The sequence below is a fragment of the Notolabrus celidotus genome, chromosome 20 (genome assembly GCF_009762535.1).
Source record: "Notolabrus celidotus isolate fNotCel1 chromosome 20, fNotCel1.pri, whole genome shotgun sequence".
Taxonomy (NCBI): Eukaryota; Metazoa; Chordata; class Actinopteri; order Labriformes; family Labridae; genus Notolabrus; species Notolabrus celidotus.
The window spans coordinates 1,723,259-1,745,528 of record NC_048291.1 but is presented as its reverse complement, the minus strand read 5'-3'; the positions used below and the strand labels follow the sequence as shown (position 1 = coordinate 1,745,528).

The 22,270-nt window shown below is 44.6% G+C and overlaps 1 protein-coding gene across 2 annotated transcripts in view; it reads left to right on the top strand.

Moving 5' to 3' along the window:
- Nucleotides 1–22,270, top strand: part of LOC117832928 (myosin-10) — an 89,680-nt gene that overhangs the window by 41,290 nt on the left and 26,120 nt on the right. The window contains exons 4-12 of one of the 2 annotated variants that reach the window (XM_034712259.1): nucleotides 4,977–5,004; nucleotides 10,263–10,365; nucleotides 10,655–10,684; nucleotides 13,168–13,260; nucleotides 15,605–15,668; nucleotides 16,130–16,228; nucleotides 17,508–17,651; nucleotides 18,194–18,289; nucleotides 18,401–18,519. In XM_034712259.1, coding sequence (XP_034568150.1) covers nucleotides 4,977–5,004; nucleotides 10,263–10,365; nucleotides 10,655–10,684; nucleotides 13,168–13,260; nucleotides 15,605–15,668; nucleotides 16,130–16,228; nucleotides 17,508–17,651; nucleotides 18,194–18,289; nucleotides 18,401–18,519 — 776 coding nt within the window. The remainder of the gene's footprint in view (nucleotides 1–4,976; nucleotides 5,005–10,262; nucleotides 10,366–10,654; nucleotides 10,685–13,167; nucleotides 13,261–15,604; nucleotides 15,669–16,129; nucleotides 16,229–17,507; nucleotides 17,652–18,193; nucleotides 18,290–18,400; nucleotides 18,520–22,270) is intronic. The other variant, XM_034712260.1, reaches the window with a different exon arrangement.

The window sequence follows — 22,270 nt, the reverse complement described above, 5'->3', positions numbered from 1 at the left end:
AGAGAGAGAGGTGCATGAAGAAGTTAGAACCAGACAGGGTGAGGTTTTTACAGAACAGGAGATCAAACACAGCCGGCAGCAAATGTGACACAAAGGGCGCCACCAGGTGCGTGTCCGGTCCATCTCTGATCCGTCACAGCACCGGATCTGATAGTTTTCTATTCTAGTCAATGTGTTAACTTCCACTGGATCCACTCTGGCTGCGTCTCTGATCCGGCTGGTCGGAGCCCTCCGGATCAGATACACACGCCTTGAGGAAGAGGATGCCGACGCATGCACGACGCATCAATCTCAACAGAGCAGATGGAGTGGGACAGGAAGTCAGGTTTCACCAAAACAAAATGAAAACATCCGGGTTAATTTTCAGAATAAAACACTCTGTGTTATCACCAGATCGTATTTCACTTAACTACAACAACAAACCAAAGTCATGATGAGCGGAGCCAGGCCTGGAGTCAACAGGTCAGAGGTTTTCAGAGGACCAGAAAGACAACATGGATGAGGAGAGGAGGAGGAGGAGAATCCTTGATTCAGGGATTACAGAAGGGGAAACCTCAGTCACATGACTCCAGCTGTGCGGTGGTCCTGCTCTGTGCTGCGTTCTGAAAACACAACCGGTGGGTGTTGATGGACGAGTGAGCACGGATGCAGACACTGGATTTGGTGGAAGTCCTGTGTTAGTGTAGTGCTTTTACTTTTTATTTCCTCCATACGTCACTGGCCTGATTTACACAATCTACCCTGGACTTCAGCCCGCGGTGGAAACACAGACAACAATGTGGGCACAGGAACCTTTTAGTTCAGGGTGAAGTAGTTCTGGGGGCTAAAAGACCCTGGTACTCTTAGTTGAAATGCACCTCAGCACAGGCATGAGGACGTTAACCTGCTGGTGGTGCTTGATCTGCTAGTGGTAGCTACAGGGGAGTTTAACTACAGTGTGCAAAAATAAGAAAATGATCCAAACATGTTTTATCTTAATCACATCATGATTAACACACTGATCTGGTATTGGTGTTAAATAAATATTTAGCATTTATATTTACATCATATTGGAAGCAGATTTGTTCACACTGTTGGTCTATAAGCAAGTTAAGAGTTGGAGTCTTATCAAGAAGGAGGGAAGTGACTCGTCAGTACATCTCTATTTGTTTTTGATGGAAAATCACTTCTTGTACATTTTCCATTTCATTCTAAGAAAAACCATCATCCTCTGTTTTATATATCTGACCTTAGAGAAGAGTAGTAGAGCGGTCAGTGGATGGAGGGATGATTCTCCATCAGAGGGAGAGGTGTGGGCTTTAGATGTGGAGGTGATGGATGTCCACAGAGGAAGGAGAGGTCAAATGAAAAGTAAAGAGAGGGCACGGCAGGTGAGCCCGGGGAAGAGATGTCTGATGAGTAGAGAACGAAAAGACGTCCACGTAGTCCATCTGTGTGTGAGTGTGTGTGTGTGTGTGTGTGTGTGTGTGTGTGTGTGTGTGTGTGAGAGAGAGTGAGGTCATCTAATCTCAGCTGCTGCTCCTCTCTGACTCGTTTCTTTTCATGCTAAATTACAAACAAATGACTTCATGCTGTTTCTGACGGCACCTGAGGAACACTTTGGGTAACTGTTGGGGAATGTGGTCGACTGTAGCCGCCGCGCTCATGAGGAACCTTTAAAAGAACAATTACAGCATCACAGTTTGAACACCACTGGATGCAGATTGCACTAATTTCAGCAGCATGAGGTCAGAGGCTCTGTCTTTAATCACGCAAAGCTGAGCGGCCGTCTGGTGAGTGTGTTTTAGATCTGCATATCAGGTCACGCAGAGTCGACATCAGGAGCGTCTGACGGCTTCAGGTTTATGTGAATGAAACTGAGCAACTGCAGGCAAGGACAAAGTTCCTTTAACAGGCAGAAACCTCCAGCAGGACCAGACTCATGTTAGACACACATCTGCTGAGACCGTGTTGGAGAGAGGGATAGAGGGAGATGAAGAGAGAGAGAGATGATAGTGGGGAGATGGATAGTAGTAGTTGTAGCAGCTGGAGTCTGGACCACGTCCACAGCAGCAGAGATCCAGAGGAACCTACGAGACAAGGGAGCTCAGGGACTCCAGAAAGGTCTAAGAAAAGAGAGAAGAGAGGGAGACCAGAAGAAAGAAAAAGAGGAGAATAACTGATGAAGGAATGACAGAAGGAAAGGTCAGGATAATAAATGGAGACAAAGGATAAAGAAACATGAAAAGAAGAAAGAATAAAAAAGAGAGAAAGAGAGAAGTTAAGAAAGCAAGAAAAAAAGGAAAGAAGTAACAAAGGAGAAAAAGAAAAAACAAAGGAGAGAACGAAAGAAAGAAAGACAAGAAAATAAGAAAGACAAGAAAGGACAGAAAGTAAGAAGGATAGAATGAAAGGAAAGAAAGAAGAAAAGAAAGCAAGAAAGAAAGGATGAATAACAGACTCAAAAAAGGAATCTACAGCAGAGATCCAGAGGAAACTACGAGACAAGGGAGCTCAGGGACTCCAGAAAGGTCTATGAAAAGTGAGAAGAGAGGGAGACCAGAAGAAATAAAAAGAGGAGAAGAAATGGTGATGGAATGACAGAAGGAAAGGATGGGGTGAGGAAAGGAGACATAAAGGATGAAGAAACATGGGAAGGTGACAGAGAGAAAGAAAGAAAGAAAGAAAGAAAGAAGGACAGAAAGTAAGAAGGATAGAATGAAAGGAAAAGGGAAAGAAAGAAGAAAAGAAGAAAGTAAGAAGGAACAATAGAAAGAAAAAAACAAAAACAAAGGAATGCAATAAAAGAGAAAAAGAAAGAAGGAAGGGATGAATGAAAGGAGGAATAAAAACGAAAAAAGAGAGAAGTAAAGAAAGCAATAAAAAGGAAAGAAGGACAGAAAGAAAGAAAGACAAGAAAGGACAGAAAGTAAGAAGGATAGAATGAAAGGAAAGAAGAAAGAAAGTAAGAAAGAAAGAAAGAAAGAAAGAAAGAAAGAAAGAAAGAAAGAAAGAAAGAAAGAAAGGATGAAAGGATGAATAACAGACCCCAAAAAAGGAATCTCCAGCAGAGATCCAGAGGAACCTACGAGACAAGGGAGCTCAGGGACTCCAGAAAGGTCTATGGTTAGTAACTTTAATGGGACAGGAAGAGTTAAAGTGAGAGACAGGCAGAGAGAGGAGAGAGAGGGAAAGACAGGATCCCAGTGTGTCAGTCTAAGCCTATAGCAGCATAACTAAGACCTGGTCCAAGCCTGATCCAGCTCTAACTATAAGCTTTATCAAAAAGGAAAGTTTGAAGCCTACTCTTAAAAGTAGAGAGGGTGTCTGCCTCCTAGACCCTGACTGGTAGATGATTCCAAAGGAGAGGGGCCTGATAACTGAAGGCTCTACCTCCCATACTACTTTTAGAGACTTGAGGTACGATGAGCAGGCCTGCATGTTGGGAGCGTAGAGTTCTAGAGGGGTTACAGGTCACTATGAGGTCTTTAAGATACCAAGGTGACCATTAAGAGCTTTGTAGGTCAGAAGAAGGGGTTTAGATTGCAGTCTAGATTTTATGGGGGGTTGGTGTGGAGAAAGAATCATCTTTAGGGTTCCAGTAGGGCCTCACCGCTCACTGTGTGCATGCTCAGACCATAATTCAGTATCTGCTGAGCCCCTGTGTGAGATCCGAGCACACACAGGGTGGCCCCGCTCCTCTCGGTTTCTATCGGGGGCAGGAATGTGGAGGTTTTCCCAAATTTGTCTTTCTCAGGAAATGAAAAATCTCCTGGTTTCCTGCCGCAAGAGTCTCAACAAGTGAAGGAAGACGCAGTCAGGGACCAGAAGAGGAAGGATTACTTTAGTATATATAAACCTGAGGGGGAGGGGTCTCGTCTCATCCTCTCCTGAAAACATAAAGACATGTTTGAAGTTTTCAGCAGCAGGTTTATGTGATGACGTTATTCCTCTGCTTGATTTAACGTCAGTGTTGGCTGACAGGCGGGTCGGTCCCCCTCTGGATTCTGGTCTTTGTAGTGCACAGCAGGATGCTCAGAGTTGAAGGGGGTCACACACCTCAGGGGCTGCAGCTAACCCTGTCATCTTAACTCAGGTCTGGATCCTCCGCGATGAAAGGTGTTTCAGCTTCAGTTACAAGTCTGGGCGTCGCTTTATTGCCACCGCACAGCGGGGAGCGAGGGGTGTTCTGGATGAGGCAGGCGGGGGGGGTGCTCTTGACTTTGGCGTCCCATATATCAGTGTTTCCTGTACGCTGTAACTTAAGTCTAAACCAGGTCTGCTTGTTTGGGAGTGACCCTACGAGGGCTGCTGAACAAAACCCTGTTCTCATCATCATGCAGAACAGATACAGCAAAGAACAACCTCTAAAGCATTGATTAAATGACGTTATTTTACAGAGACAAGCAATGCATTCTCTCTCAGCATGCACACATCTCACCTATCAGACCCAGCCTCGTCCAATAAGTCATGCTTTTTGCAGATTTGGAAAGTCTAATGAGGCACCAGCCAGTGATCAGATGTCATTCGGTTTATCAACGTAGCTTCGGATGTGAAAAAAGAGATGGTAGATTCAGGAGGGACGTGTTGCAGAAGCATCCTTTGGTTAAAAACATGCTGAGTCGACTTAAAGAAAGAAAGTTAAAGCTATATGCATGGTTGATAGAGATGGATGATGTGTCTGCCTCCTCCTGTCGTGCAAAAGTGAAGCCGAACTGCATGCATGTTCAGATTCTTCTCAGATTCTGAATCTCTTCCTCTCTTGTTGTAGTAAACATCATCACAGTATTCAGCAGCGTCACAGATGTCTTCCTGCAGCTGCTGTGCATTCATGTTTGGAGCATCCTCGGAGCTGTTTGAGTTTCATTTAGAGTTTAACAATCCGTCAGCTCGACCACACCAGCTCGTCTTTGTAATTACTGAAGCTGTAAAGAAGGTTAAACTCAGAGAGAGGACAGGAAAGTGCTGACTGTGTTTCTTCTGTTTTCTCTGAACAGATCGAGAGGACCAATCCATCCTTTGCACGTAAGTACTGCATCTCTTTATCCTCCTCCTCTTCTTCTTCTCTGTCCTCTCTGTTTTAAAACATCCTGACAGGCGCGCTGCACCTTCACTTCCTGTCCGGCTGCAGCCGCAGAGAGCACCTTTAACGCCTCGTCACCTCTGAATCACCTGATTTGTGACCCTCCCTTCCTCTTCCTCTCCCTCTTCATGTTCCTCTCACCCTGACTCAGCCCAGCTCCCATCATCCCTCCGTTTTATTTAAAGACTGGTTTCAAATAGCTCTCTCTCTCTCTCTCTGCGGATGCGGGGCCGTGCTGCAGCTCCAACCATTACGGAGGAAGTTATGAGTGCGGTTTGGTGCCCTGCTTTTATCCTCCGTGGCCAGCAGTAATTAAGTGGCACACTCTTTTAGTGTGGCTGGAGGAGAGCGCTGCCAACCAACACAGAGCGGTTACTTAATCTGACCTACATCCTGAGAACGGCGCCCTCTGTTGGTGACAGTAAGGCATGTTAGCAGAGTCACCTCACTGCTGGATGAGTCAGGGGGAGAAGAGATCTGAAGCATCAGCAGGGAAACAGGGAGCTGATTTGAGAACATGCACATCAGGAAAGCTTTAAAGAGGTCTTCTGCTAAAACCTCATGAAGCATTCACTGAGTGTGCTTTCATGGACTTGAGCATCCCGGTTTGAACAGAGAGACCTGCTTATTCATGTCCCTGTGCATCCTTGTTTCTGATCACTGCATCGTGTTTGTGCGGACGCCTGTGATGTTTATTTTGTGCAACACAAGCTGCAGTAATTTTTAGATCTGAGGAAACGAGACCACTTTGCCTCACTGCAGGCCGAGCACTCTTAAACACGGGCGTGACGCTGCAGATCTGATTTATCTGTCTCATTATCCAGCAACAGGAGAAGAGAGAAGCAGTAAATATGAAACAGCTCCAGGAGGAGTAATAATAATCATCTTTATTTATGTAGCAGTTTTTAAAACAGGCTCACAGAGTGCAAGAAGAAGTGACAAAGTGAGTGAGAGATAGAGGAAGATACATTGATACCTTTTACAATACAAATAGTTCCAAGGGGATCTAAGAGTGCAAATGGTAGTAAGCATGTGCTTAATCTGTGTTATAATTATGAGGGGGTCCTTGGAAGATGTTCTCACCTGTAAGGAGTCCCTGACTCCAAAAAGTTTAAGAACCCCTGGTCTAAAGTAATCAGTCTCCCCACACCAAACCTCACAGACTTGAACCACAGGGCCATCATACGCATTGTAACCTCAATAGAACAGGACATCACACATCCACTAAACACCCACCTCATCCCACTCCCCTCAGGACGCAGGTACAGGGCACCGAGGTGCAGAAGGGCTCGCCTCAGCAAGGGCGTGATCCCTGCTGTTATATCAAGCCTGAACAAAAAGGCCTCGCTGAATCACACAACTCTGAGTGAGTGTTGATGTCTGGGTGGACAGTTTGTTGAGCCTACAGTGTGTGTTCTTGTGTTTGTCTATGTAATAATGATAATAATACATTTTATTTGGGGCGCCTTTCAGATCACCCAAAGTCACCTTACAGATAATAAAAACATTCATCATTAAAGCATCATAAAAACAAACAAACAAACAAAAAGTAATAAATAAAAACTAAAAACTAGTGAGGTGCAGAGAGTCCAGTTAGAGTGAATATGCCAGTTTGAACAGGTGAGTTGGGATTTGAGTGATGTAATGGAGTCCGACTGTCTTATATGTGGGGGGGAGGGAGTTCCAGAGTCTGGGTGCTGAGCAGCTGAAGGCTCGGGCACCCCTGGTACTGAGGCGTGACGGTGGGATGGGTAATAGTCCAGCAGAGGTTGAGCGGAGGGAGCGGGAGGGAGTGTATTCATGAAGGAGATTGCAGAAATGCAGAAAGGTGCTGTGGAAAAGAATTTCCCCAAGGGGACAAGTCTAAAGTCTAAATGTATCTGGAGCCAATGGGGGTGAAACAGGCGTGATGTGGTCTCTGGTTTTGGTTCCAGTGAGGAGTACTGCTGCAGCGTTCTGGACGATTTAAAGATGTGTACAGTGAGTTACAGTCGTCCAAACTGAAGGTGATAAAAGCATGTAAGACCATCATTTTGGAGAGTCTCCTCACCTGCATGAAACAGGTCTGCACAGCTAGGTTGACATGCTGGTTCAGACTCTCATTGCTGCCACCATGTCTTTTTTGCTGATGCATCACTTCACTGAGTTTGAGGTGGTCAGCAGCTGTCAGAAACCATGTGACATGTACATGCCGCAGGATCCTGCTTTCTGTCAGAGTTCTCAGGCGGCAAACTCAGGTTTCTCAAATTCTGAAATCAGGATTTAATGTTGCACAAACACAAAAATGGGACTCTTATCAAACCTGATCCAAACCTGGATGCTCAAGTCCTTGTAAACGCACTCTTGTAATGTGATGAAACACAGGAGGGAACTTCTGTAAGGTCTCTGGAGTCAGCTGGGAGCGCCTCGAGGGAGCTCGTAGAATCTCTCACTTCAGGAGTAAAAGTTTTGACCCGTGACGTTGGAGGTTTTGGGATGTGGGGCAGGACTTTTAAAGGGTTGGGTCCGGGTATTTCTGCACATTCACAACTTTGGGATGTACGTCTAACTTGACCTGTATATGGATACGCTCGTATCCCGCCCATCCAGCTAAATCTCAAAGTGCTGCAGAGCTAATAGCCGCCTAGACTAAAGCCACCGGTATGTAGCTGGATGTAGTCTTTCTGGCCTGGTTTCTGTGCTGGTCCGGGGTTTTTCAGGCTCTCTGGGTCCTGACTGTGGGTCCCGTCCCTATCATTAAAAACGGCCCTAAAGCAGAGCCTGGAAACTCTGGAGACGGGCCCACCAAACCGCAGCGCTCTCCAGTAAAGCAGAGAGAGAGATGGATGCAGAACACAACAACAAACATCCTGACAGGCGCTCACTTTCTCCTTCTTCACCTCCGTTTTCTCCTCCCTTTGTTTCCTCTGTACACAGATCCTTTGGTTTTAGTGTTGTGGACGGCTCACACGGATCAGGCCTTGGATCAGGCCTCGTGATTGAAAGAGAAAGGCTGCTGTAAATATTTTAATATTCAAAGTGACAGAAGCTTAAAACTAAACATGTCTGTACTTCAGGAGGAGTCCCTGCAGGCTCAGCTGCTTCTGTAACATCCTCTTGTTTAGGAATCAAATCAAGTTTTGGAAACATGGCAGATTTTAGAATCGTCCTTTTCAGAGACTCCAGACATTATTTCCCCTCCCTGAATATGAGAGCTGCTCACGCTCTTCTGCCTCCACTTGTTATTTTCCTGTCATGAGTTTATTCTTTTATTGTGTTTGATCTGAACGGACTATTCAAAACACAAAAGTCACACAAAGTCATGTCAGACCGACCCGAGGAGAAGTGAAGAGAGAAGAGGTTTACTGGAGTTACAGCAAAGTTAGAAGAGACGTTACATGAAAATAAATATCATAAAACAATCAGCTTTGTTATCTCAAGACAGCCTATAGCAGCATAACTAGGACCTGGTCCAAGCCTGAGCCAGCCAAAAGCTTATTGCAAGAAAACTAGGACCTGATCCCAGCCTGAGCCAGTCAGAAGTCTAAAGCAGCATAACTAGGGCCTGATCCTAGCTTGAGCCAGCCTGAAGCCGATAGCAGCATAACTAGGACTTGGTCTAAGCCTGATCCAGCCTGAAGCTTACAGCGGCATAACTAGGACCTGGTCGAAGCTTGGGCCAGCCGAAAGCCTATAGTACCATAACTAGGACCTGATCCCAGCATAAGCCAGTCAGAAGTCTTAAGCAGCATAACTAGGGCCTGATCCTAGCTTGAGCCAGCCTGAAGCCGATAGCAGCATAACTAGGACGGTCTAAGCCTGAACCAGCCTGAAGCTTACAGCAACATAACTAGGACCTGGTCCAAGCTTGGGCCAGCCGAAAGCCTATAGCAGCATAACTAGGACTTGGTCTAAGCCTGAACCAGCCTGAAGCTTTGAGCAGCATAACTAGGACCTGGTCCAAGCCTGAGCCAGCCGAAATCCTATTGCAAGATAACAAGGACCCGGTCCAAGCCTAAACCAGCCAAAAGCTTATTGAAGTATAACTAGGACCAGCCTGAAGCCTATAGCAGCATAACTAGGATCTTGTCCAAGCTTGAGCCAGCGTGAAGCCTATTGCAGCATAACTAGGACCTGATCCCAGCCTAAGCCAGTCGGAAGTCTAAAGCAGCATAACAAGGACCTGGTCCAAGCCTGAGCCAGCCAAAATGCTATTGCAAGATAACTAGGACCTGATCCCAGCCTAAGCCAGTCGGATGTCTAAAGCAGCATAACAAGGACCTGGTCCAAGCTTGAGCCAGCCTGAAGCCTATTCCAGCATAACTAGGACCTGATCCCAGCCTAAGCCAGTCAGAAATCTTAAGCAGCATAACTAGGACCTGGTCCAAGCCTGAACCAGCCTGAAGCCTCTTGCAAGATAACTAGGACCTGATCCCAGCCTAAGCCAGCCTGAAGCCTATAGCAGCAGAACTAGGATCTGGTCTCAGCCTGAACCGGCCTGAAGCCTATTGAAGCGTAACTAGGACCTGATCCCAGCCTAAGCCAGTCAGAAATCTTAAGCAGCATAACTAGGACCTGGTCCAAGCCTGAACCAGCCTGAAGCCTCTTGCAAGATAACTAGGACCTGATCCCAGCCTAAGCCAGCCTGAAGCCTATAGCAGCAGAACTAGGATCTGGTCTAAGCCTGAACCGGCCTGAAGCCTATTGAAGCTTAACTAGGACCTGATCCCAGCCTAAGCCAGCCTGAAGCCTAAAGCAGCATAACTAGGACCTGGTCCAAGCCTGAACCACCCTGAAGCCTATAGCACTATAACTAGGACCTGGTCTGAGCCTGATCCAGTGCTTAACTTCAAGCTATATCACAAAGGAAAGTTTGAAGCCTACTCTTAAAAGTAGAGATGGTGTCTGCCTTCCGAACCCTGACTGGTAGATGATTCCAAAGGAGAGGGGCTTGATAACTGAAGGCTCTACCTCCCATACTACTTTTAGAGACTTTAGGTACGATGAGCAAGCCTGCATGTTGGGAGCGTAGAGTTCTAGAGGAGAACTAAGTCATCCAAATCCACTTCCTAAAATAGAAAAGGAGACACTTAGCAGCAGTGGTAGACTTTTATTCCTAGTGACAGAAACTTGAGTGAAACCTTCATGTATCTGTTTCTCACACTCATCCCTCGCTCTCCGTCTCTTCATGTGTCCATGCTGTGCTGCGTTTGTTTTTCAGGGGTGAATCAGGAGCCGGCAAGACGGAGAACACGAAGAAAGTCATCCAGTACCTGGCCCACGTTGCCTCCTCGCACAAAGGACGCAAAGACCACAACATTCCTGTGAGAGCTCCTCTACCTACATGATCCCCTCTCTGCCCTAAGCTTGAGCAGGCTTTGGTTTCAGATATTTAAAGAATAGTTAGAGAACTTTTCAAATGTGTTTTGTAACTTTGTTCTAGTCAGCTATAGTCTAGTCATTTCAGACTTGTGTATTAATCCCCAGCTAACAGAATCCATGTAATCTACCCTGACTGGTCTCATCTCTTGCTCTCTTATCATCCAGTGCTGTTCCTCCAGATTTAATGTCTTCAGGTTTTAACATGAACATTTGTTTATCCATAACAAACAGCCCGAATCTCCCAAAGCGTTCAAGCTACAGGCAAGTGCTCCTCCTGCTTCCTCCAGACTCATGTTCCTCGCATGCCCTCCATCTTCACCTCCGACGCTTCCATCACGTTCTAACAGTCTCACCTGAGCTGGTCTTTGAGCTGGCTCAGTCTTCCTGCATGATTATTCAAACCCTTCTGATCACAGTTTCATCTTTAAGTCCTTCCTCCCCTCATACATTTAACTGCTGATGTGTTGTAGATGCATGTGTGTAGTTTGAGGAGCATGTCATTTAACCATTCGCCCTCTTTCCTAAGAAACGTCAGCCTCACTGTTCCCCTCCATCCTCCAAACCGGCCCCCGATGTTTCTGCGTCCTCTGTAAATCTGATAAGAGCGGAGGCGCAGGTGAAACCTCTAACCTGCAGCTCCCAGCACACACCATCCTGGGAAAGGCCTGTTTCAGTAGCTGAGAGCGAGCCGCCGTGATCCCCTCTGTTCACACTGACCTCCTTAAAGCTTCTGCGTTGCATTACGGCGGCCTCTGAGCGCAGGCCAGAGGAATGTAGAGCCGGGGAGCGAAGGGGGGGAAAGATGAGGAAATAAGGAGGTGGATCGGAGGGAAAGCAGAGCAGAGGGGACCAGACGTTAAGACACATGGGGATGCTTGTCTCTATCTTATCTATATGTGATGCATGACCCTGGTTTCACTCTGACTTAGGAGAGTTAAGTTGAATGTCACAGCTGATGTTTGAAGGAGAGACATCTCTTGAAATGCTCGCTGGTCAGATTTGCAGATCTTGCAGGTCCTGCAGGCGGCGTTGAAGGTTGAAGGTTGAAGGTTAGATGATTCAGTGATTTTGTTCACCCGTCACTCCCTGGTCGCTGCATGCTGCCACACTCAGCAGAGATTTACGGTTCGAGAGATGTCTCACTCCTCAGTAATTTCATCAGCTGTGTTTTGTTTACATGTTGCTCCCCCGGTTGCTGTGTTGCAGAGATAGTAAGGATGCGAGATGTCTCACTCCTCCAGAAACAACGTTACGTCCGTGCACAGCATGAAAACACGTGGGATGATGTCACCGACTAATCAACAGCTACATTTATCTGCAACTAATTTTGGAATCTGTTTCTGTTGATCACGCTGATGAGTCCTTGAACCCCAGTTTTGTAACCGTCCTGCAGTCATGTATCAACACATCCAGACTAGGGATGAGGATGGATACCCAGGTTTATCAAGGACCTGGTTTTACATTTTTCAGAACCACAAAATCAGAACCGTTTGAGGTTATCGGTTCTGCTCTTGAGTAAGGATGTGTAAGAATTCAAGTTTTATCAGTTCCACTTCCAAGCTCATCGATTCCTGATTCCCAGTCCATAATAGTCCTTTATTTTTACTCTCTCTTTAAAGGAAAGATCCTCAAGACAAATTACAAACCTTGCACGACAGGGACTCCTTGTATAAACCAAGGATGGAGGGGAGCTCTCTGATCTCGTATCTGTCAATTATATACAAGAAGTATTTGCAGACTTGATTCAGACGTTAGTTCAGCTGTGGAAGCTGCACATCCAAGAAACTGCATCCTCTGAAATTCCAACCCTATTGGAGTAAATGCTTCGTCATACTGGACGAGCTTCCTTGAATGAACATGCATGCAATCCTGCATCATTATACATGTGACAACAGCTGAGCAGCTCCCTGGCAGATACGTACAACCTCTGGAGACAGCAAAAGTCTCACTGAGGTTTAATCCTGACAGATTAATGACAGAGATTAAGAACTGGTTCCAAGATGGAACCAATGTTGGTACCCAAACCTGTGGAGTCCTGTAGAGCACCGTCACATTTCAAGTCCAGTCACATCTATAAATTAAATCACTGGTGTCTCAATAACCTTGAATGATAAAGTTTTTAAATGAAGTAAAGCCAAAGGTCTCCTCATGTTTCTTTGGGGGGTCATGATGAGTATCCTGGATTCACGTTCAGACAGGTTGGACTGTCGGAGTCTCTCTGCAGAGCCGCTTCCCCCCTCAGAGGAGACATGCTTAAAGAAATGTGAGGTTTCAGGGTCTGCAGGGAATGTCCAGACCACTTTAAAGCCCGGGTTCAGATTCAGGAGGAAGCCATTATTACCCTGGTGGAGGTGCAGCCTCTGGATGGATAAATATACAGCACATCATCATCACAGCTGAAGGAATGTGCCGGCCGGAAGAGGCTCTGGAGGAACCGCGTACAGGACTGCATGTGTGGAAACCTGGAAACCGGTGGCTGTGGCTTCACGAGTTCTGCAGAGCACTCGGTCTTAAACTTGTCGAGTTCCCCCGACAGAAATCACACGGTGCTGCTGCGGACTAAATAAAGACCAGAACGTGGAAAAGACAGGATCAGCACATTCCTGCTGCTCTGTTCTGAAGATGAAGTCCTGCTCCTGCAGCTTGTTTTTGTTTTGAAACATATGATGAATGATGATTATTCAGAGCCAGGTTAGGAGGTGTGATGAATGTGTGGCTTCTTACCTCTCTGTCTCTCTCCTCAGGGCGAGCTGGAACGCCAGCTCCTCCAAGCCAACCCGATCCTCGAGTCCTTTGGCAACGCCAAGACGGTGAAAAATGACAACTCGTCTCGCTTTGTGAGTTCCTGTCAGGATGATTAATCTCTCTTGTGTTGCTGGCCTGCAGTTACTTTAGTATTTTATTATAAGAGGATAAAAAGCACAAAGAAAGTAAGTTACTGCAAAGAAAGACTTCCATTTTCACTCTAGGAGATCTGATCGTAAATTTTGTTTTATATTGTTTAATTTTTATGATTTCAAATTCATGCAGAAACAATCGTCTTCCCAGCAGAGCAGGAGGAGTTGAATTATTCCCTTTTGTTTTATTTATTGAGCTTTGAAGCATTTATTGAAACGTCAGTGGAGAGGGAGAAAGAAGCGGGGTATGACAAAGGGTTTGCAGGTCAGAAATGAATGTGGGCTAAAGCCTCCTTACATCAGACCCATGATTTAACAACGAACCCAAACTGGCACCCCATAAAACCCTTCTTCTTTAGTTTTTTTTATCAAATTGCATCCATTTAGATACGGTTAAGAGCGGTGCATATACTTGCATAATTCGGGGTATTGCAAGCTGACAAACAGGTAACCACGTTGTAGCTATTCTCAAGGCTATTCTGGCCCAGCTTTAAATCTTTGCTTGTTAGATCAGTTATAAGTTAGGTTGAGTCAGCATTTCCAAGATGGCGTCTGTCCACCATCATCTCCAACGCTGCCTCAGAAACCAATATGTGACATAACTGTGTCAACCTCCATGTTTATCATAGTCCATGTCTGACACTGGCAGCAATCACCTTTTTGTTTACGGACTTGATCACTCCTAGGATCAGGAAACTGCTGACTCATCAGACGATTAAATGAAATATTTAAGAAAATGGATGGAAATCAATTCTAATATGAGCAGGCTAAGCCACCTAGCTTCCACTCAGGACTTTTCTTATAGTTTTTTTTTTTTTATTATTAGTTTTTTTTTTTTACTTTTTATTTTATGTATTTGCATGAACAAATAACATGGGATCATCGTGGGAGTTACAGTCAAGAACATACTATTCTTTTACACTTACATCATATGCCATACTATTCAAGGTGCATACACATTCCATTTTTCCCAGCGTTCAATACATTTCTCTAACTGAAGTCTTAAAACAAAGGTAAGTCTCTCCATACAGTAGATTTCTTTAACGATCCCACACCACTGGTCCACTGTTGGGGGACCTAGTTGCAACCATTTTCTAGTTATAGCTTTCCTGCTACTTGCCAAAAGTATCTTCAATAGGTATCTATCATTCTGCAGGACTGTCTCTGGTATTCTACCGAGATATAAAGTAACAAAAGAAAAATCTAAATCACCCCCTATTATTTTATTTATCTCGGTAGCCACCTCTCTCCAGTAAGGCTGGATTTTCGGGCAGGCCCAAAAAACATGAAAGTGATTAGCCATAGACGTGCCACATTGTCTCCAACAGAGGCCTCGGCTCTGTGTACCTGTTTGCAGAGCTGTTATTTTAGGAGTTATAAAAAATCTCACCACATTCTTCCAGACGAATTCTCTCAAAGATCTGGAGTTTGCAGTGGTTGCTTGTGTCTCACATATTTCCATCCAGATCTCTTCTGATATTTGTATTTCTGACTCCCTCTCCCATTTTTGTTTAATGTATGTTGTAGAGTGATTTTTAGAGGCTTGTATACTTTCATATATTCTTGAGACCCATAAAACCCTTCTTATCAAACCTTATACTGCAGGGAAATATGACAACATAATCCTCAGTCTTCCAAAGATCCAGTCTTTCCTGACTTTTGCTGTCAGTGAGAAATGGGGCCTAAAAATGTCCTGATACTCATGCAGTGGGACCCCGCTTGATATGAGGAGCATTAAGGCCAGTGGGTTATTCTTCTTCTGCTTTCTTCACTTTGCTCGATGTGAACACCTCGTCCCACAAAATCTCCCCTCTCCCTACCAAAAAATAATCGGACTCTTCTTCCTCTGACCACGAAACCTCAGCGCGTCGTTTCTCTGCATATTTCATCCTGATGAAGGAGATAAAGTCGACGCTCCTCCGTCTGAGCGCTGAGAGAGTTCTGTATGAGTCAGGGAAGCATGTGTCCAAGATTTAACCACAGCAGCGTTCAGTCCTCGTGAGTCACCAGCTGGCTCTGATGATGGCCAGCAGACAGATGGGCACACATATTCACACACACACACACACACACACACACACACATTCTCACTCTCAGGAAACCACAGACGTGCCTTAGATTCCTTCTGACCTGTAAACCTGACTTTCCCAAATATAGTCACACCGCTTACAACTTTATTTTACAACCTGAGTGTCAGAGAGGCCTGCAGGGAAATGTGACATCATTTGCATGTTTAATTTTGCACGTAAAGTTTGTAATGTAAATATGCATCTTGTTCCTGCAGGGGAAGTTCATCAGAATCAACTTTGACGTCGCAGGCTACATCGTCGGGGCCAATATTGAGACTTGTATCCTCATGTTGGACTCAGAGCGTTCCTTAAAACACGGCTGCACATTGGTGTTAAAGCTCAGAGCGGCTGCCATGCTTCCTCCAAACCACAAGAATGTCTTTACCTACATGAGCAGGGTCGCACTGAGCTCCAAAGAAAGCAGCTTTGTAACGTTCTTGATTTATTTCTGTCTGTGGAGGGAAATAAGATCAACGACGAGGTCCCTCAGATAACGTTTCTTTGTTGTGACACGTGCAGGAAGAACAAATATTTAAATCCTCTGTGGATTCTTGGATTCCTTTCAGATCTAGGATTTCAAGAAGCGTAAATATAAAGCTGTCGGATGAACTCTGTTTCTGAATACCTGTGAAACCCGACTCCTGGAGAAGCAGGAAATTAGTCAGCATACCTTTTCTGATGTTGTTAATCCAGTCTCAGTTTCCTGATCCTCCCGGTCAGTCCTTAACCCGTTCCCTCAGACCTCCTGGAGAAGTCGAGGGCCATCAGGCAGGCCAAGGATGAGAGGACCTTCCACATTTTCTACCGGCTGCTGGCAGGAGCCGGAGAACATCTCAGAAGTGAGTGTTTGAACGCTGATACCAAAGTGATGGAGGAGGGGACAGGCAATCAATCAATCAATCAATCAATCAATCAATCAATCAATCAATCAATCAATCAATCAATCAATCAATCAGGCAATCAATCAATCAATCAATCAGGCAATCAATCAATCAGGCAATCAATCAATCAATCAATCAATCAGGCAATCAATCAATCAATCAATCAGGCAATCAATCAATCAATCAATCAATCAATCAATCAATCAACCTTTATTTGTACATCTCAAGACTCTTTTACAAACAGAGCAGGTCTAGACCACTCTATGTCAAATTAGGAACAGAGACCCAACACCAAGACAGGATCAGACTCAGTCTGACCCCACCTTAATCCACCATGAGCATTGCACCTCACAGTATTTAGCTAGTTACAGTGGAGAGGACAAACTTCCTTTAACAGGCAGAAACCTCCAGCAGGACCAGACTCATGTTAGACACACATCTGCTGAGACCGTGTTGGGTCTTGAAAGAGGGATAGAGGGGAGTAAGAGAGAGAGGTGATAGTGATTAGACGAGTCGTAGAAGCTGATTGCCGCTGGAGTCCAGCACGTCCGCAGCAGGAGGACGTCTACGGCAGCTCAGAGGAACCTACGAGACAAGGGAGCTCAGGGACTCCAGAAAGGTCTATGGTTAGTAACTTTAATGGGACAGGAAGAGTTAAAGTGAGAGACAGGCAGAGAGAGGAGAGAGAGGGAAAGACAGGATCCCAGTGTGTCAGTCTAAGCCTATAGCAGCATAACTAAGACCTGGTCCAAGCCTGATCCAGCTCTAACTATAAGCTTCATCAAAAAGGAAAGTTTGAAGCCTACTCTTAAAAGTAGAAAGGGTGTCTGCCTCCTGGACCCTGACTGGTAGATGATTCCAAAGGAGAGGGGCCTGATAGCTGAAGGCTCTACCTCCCATACTACTTTTAGAGATTTTAGGTACAACTAGCAAGCCTGCATGTTAGGAGCGTAGTGATCTAGAGGGGTAATAGGGCACTATGAGCTCTTTAAGATACAAGGGTACCTGATTTTTAAGGCTTTGTAGGTTAAAAGAAGGATTTTCAATTCTGTTCTAGACAGCTGGGTGAATGTTTAATGAATCACCAGCTGCAGACTTGTCCTGCTTGAATCCTTGTTTCATGATGTTGCAAAGCAGGATATCACCAAGCAGGAACCCGGTGCATGAGAACTCAAAATGCATGAAGCATATTCTCAGACACTATCTTTAAGATCCTTTCCTCTCTCTGTGTGTTCAGCCGACCTGCTCCTCGAAGGATTCAACAACTACCGCTTCCTGTCAAACGGTAACCTCCCCATCCCCGGGCAGCAGGACAAGGACAACTTCCAGGAGACGCTGGACGCCATGCACATCATGAGCTTCAACCACGAAGAGATCGTCTGTGAGTAGAGCTTCCAGATGTTTCCCTGAAACCCGCCGCTGCATTCTTATCCTCCTCGTCTTTCTGTAATTACATCCCCGTGTTTGTTCTAATCCTGCCCCCGTTACGTTATCCATCATCACGGCGGCGGTTTAGATAATGTCGGCTTCAGGTTTGAGGTGTTTTGGTGATCTCACAGAGGTTTCAGGATGCTCAGGAACCCTTCCTCTGGCTCTTGAATTTAGAGATTGAATCATGTTGTGTGCATCTTGAGTGCAAACAGTTGCTGTCTTCATATTATGACGAGTCAAAGCCTTTTATGTGACATATATGCATGCAAACCCCTCTGAGAATTAACCACAGATTACACTGCTTTCTATTTTAATGCCTCCATGTTGGCAGTTTTTCTCCAGAGCTTGATGGAAACTCTGGGTTTGTTTATAAGTTTAAAATTGTTTCAGTGATTTTTGTGGTTTCTGTTGCAAAATACTGGTTTCTTTTAGTCCAGCATGACTCTGCAATGAAATCAGATCTTCAGTAAAATGTCATCCTCTCATTTCCAGGCATGCTGAAGGTGGTGTCTGCGGTGCTGCAGTTTGGAAACATCATCTTTAAGAAGGAGAGGAACACGGATCAGGCCTCCATGCCTGAGAACACAGGTAACATGCAACATCCAGCTCCTGCAACACACCAACACACACCTGACCTCACAGGATTTATGAGTCCAGATACTGAACCACATGTTTTTAATCCCTCTATTTGACTCTCAGTTGCACAGAAGCTCTGCCACCTGCTCGGGATGAACGTCATGGAGTTCACCAGAGCCATTCTGACCCCCAGGATCAAAGTGGGACGAGACTACGTTCAGAAGGCTCAGACCAAAGAGCAGGTGAGGGGTCATTTCACTATACAGAAAATGACTCTGTAGTGGAAGTCACTGCATTAAAAACAGACATGACTCTGTAGTGGAAGTCACTGCATTAAAAACAGACATGACTCTGTAGTGGAAGTCACTGCATTAGAAACAGACATGACTCTGTAGTGGAAGTCACTGCATTAAACACAGTCATGACTCTGTAGTGGAAGTCACTGCATTAGAAACAGACATGACTCTGTAGTGGAAGTCACTGCATTAAACACAGACATGACTCTGTAGTGGAGGTCACTGCATTAAACACAGACATGACTCTGTAGTGGAGGTCACTGCATTAAACACAGACATGACTCTGTAGTGGAGGTCACTGCATTAAACACAGACATGACTCTGTAGTGGAAGTCACTGCATTAAACACAGACATGACTCTGTAGTGGAAGTCACTGCATTAGAAACAGACATGACTCTGTAGTGGAAGTCACTGCATTAGAAACAGACATGACTCTGTAGTGGAAGTCACTGCATTAAACACAGACATGACTCTGTAGTGGAAGTCACTGCATTAAACACAGACATGACTCTGTAGTGGAAGTCACTGCATTAGAAACAGACATGACTCTGTAGTGGAAGTCACTGCATTAAACACCGACATGACTCTGTAGTGGAAGTCACTGCATTAAACACAGACATAACTCTGTAGTGGAAGTCACTGCATTAAACACAGACATGACTCTGTAGTGGAAGTCACTGCATTAAAAACAGACATGACTCTGTAGTGGAAGTCACTGCATTAAACACAGACATGACTCTGTAGTGGAAGTCACTGCATTAAAAACAGACATGACTCTGTAGTGGAAGTCACTGCATTAAACACAGTCATGACTCTGTAGTGGAAGTCACTGCATTAAAAACAGACATGACTCTGTAGTGGAAGTCACTGCATTAAACACATACATGACTCTGTAGTGGAGGTCACTGCATTAAACACAGACATGACTCTGTAGTGGAAGTCACTGCATTAAACACAGACATGACTCTGTAGTGGAAGTCACTGCATTAAACACAGATATGACTCTGTAGTGGAAGTCACTGCATTACAAAACAGACATGACTCTGTAGTGGAAGTCACTGCATTAAAAACAGACATGATTCTGTAGTGGAAGTCACTGCATTAAACACAGACATGACCCTGTAGTGGAAGTCACTGCATTAAAAACAGACATGACTCTGCAGTGGAAGTCACTGCATTAAAAACAGACATGACTCTGTAGTGGAAGTCACTGCATTAAAAACAGACATGACTCTGTAGTGGAAGTCACTGCATTAGAAACAGACATGACTCTGTAGTGGAAGTCACTGCATTAAAAACAGACATGACTCTGTAGTGGAAGTCACTGCATTAAACACAGACATGACTCTGTAGTGGAAGTCACTGCTTTAAACACAGACATGACTCTGTAGTGGAAGTCACTGCATTAAACACAGACATGACTCTGTAGTGGAAGTCACTGCATTAAACACAGACATGACTCTGTAGTGGAAGTCACTGCATTAAAAAACAGACATGACTCTGTAGTGGAAGTCACTGCATTAAAAAACAGACATCACTCTGTAGTGGAAGTCACTGCATTAAAAACAGACATGACTGTAGTGGAAGTCACTGCATTAATAACAGACATGACTCTTTAGTGGAAGTCACTGCATTAATAACAGACATGACTCTGTAGTGGAAGTCACTGCATTAAAAACAGACATGACTCTGTAGTGGAAGTCACTGCATTAACAACAGACATGACTCTGTAGTGGAAGTCACTGCATTAAACACAGTCATGACTCTGTAGTGGAAGTCACTGCATTAAAAACAGACATGACTCTGTAGTGGAAGTCACTGCATTAAACACAGACATGACTCTGTAGTGGAAGTCACTGCATTAAAAACAGACATGTCTCTGTAGTGGAAGTCACTGCATTAAACACAGACATGACTCTGTAGTGGAAGTCACTGCATTAAAAACAGACATGACTCTGTAGTGGAAGTCACTGCATTAAAAAACAGACATGACTCTGTAGTGGAAGTCACTGCATTAAACACAGACATGACTCTGTAGTGGAAGTCACTGCATTAAACACAGATATGACTCTGTAGTGGAAGTCACTGCATTACAAAACAGACATGACTCTGTAGTGGAAGTCACTGCATTTAAAACAGACATGACTCTGTAGTGGAAGTCACTGCATTAAAAACAGACATGACTGTAGTGGAAGTCACTGCATTAAACACAGACATGACTCTGCAGTGGAAGTCACTGCATTAAAAACAGACATGACTCTGTAGTGGAAGTCACTGCATTTAAAACAGACATGACTCTGTATTGGAAGTCATTGCATTAAAAACAAACATGACTCTGCAGTGGAAGTCACTGCATTAAAAACAGACATGAATGTAGTGGAAGTCACTGCATTAAACACAGACATGACTCTGTAGTGGAAGTCACTGCATTAGAAACAGACATGACTCTGTAGTGGAAGTCACTGCATTAAACACAGACATGACTCTGTAGTGGAAGTCACTGCATTAAACACAGACATGACTCTGTAGTGGAAGTCACTGCATTAAAAACAGACATGACTCTGTAGTGGAAGTCACTGCATTAAACACAGACATGACTCTGTAGTGGAAGTCACTGCATTAAAAACAGACATGACTCTGTAGTGGAAGTCACTGCATTATAAACAGACATGACTCTGTAGTGGAAGTCACTGCATTAAAAACATACATGACTCTGTAGTGGAAGTCACTGCACTAAAAACAGACATGACTCTGTAGTGGAAGTCACTGCATTATAAACAGACATGACTCTGTAGTGGAAGTCACTGCATTAATAACAGACATGACTCTGTAGTGGAAGTCACTGCATTAAAAACAGACGTGACTCTGTAGTGGAAGTCACTGCATTAAACACAGACATGACTCTGTAGTGGAAGTCACTGCATTAAAAACAGACGTTACTCTGTAGTGGAAGTCACTGCATTAAACACAGACATGACTCTGTAGTGGAAGTCACTGCATTAAAAACAGACATGACTCTGTAGTGGAAGTCACTGCATTAAACACATACATGACTCTGTAGTGGAAGTCACTGCATTAAACACAGACATGACTCTGTAGTGGAAGTCACTGCATTAAAAACAGACATGACTCTGTAGTGGAAGTCACTGCATTAAAAAACAGACATGACTCTGTAGTGGAAGTCACTGCATTAGAAACAGACATGACTCTGTAGTGGAAGTCACTGCATTAAACACAGACATGACTCTGTAGTGGAAGTCACTGCATTAAACACAGACATGACTCTGTAGTGGAAGTCACTGCATTAAACACAGACATGACTCTGTAGTGGAAGTCACTGCATTAGAAACAGACATGACTCTGTAGTGGAAGTCACTGCATTAAACACAGACATGACTCTGTAGTGGAAGTCACTGCATTAGAAACAGACATGACTCTGTAGTGGAAGTCACTGCATTAAACACAGACATGACTCTGTAGTGGAAGTCACTGCATTAGAAACAGACATGACTCTGTAGTGGAAGTCACTGCATTAGAAACAGACATGACTCTGTAGTGGAAGTCACTGCATTAAAAAACAGACATGACTCTAGTGGAAGTCACTGCATTAAAAAACAGACATCACTCTGTAGTGGAAGTCACTGCATTAAAAACAGACATGACTGTAGTGGAAGTCACTGCATTATAAACAGACAT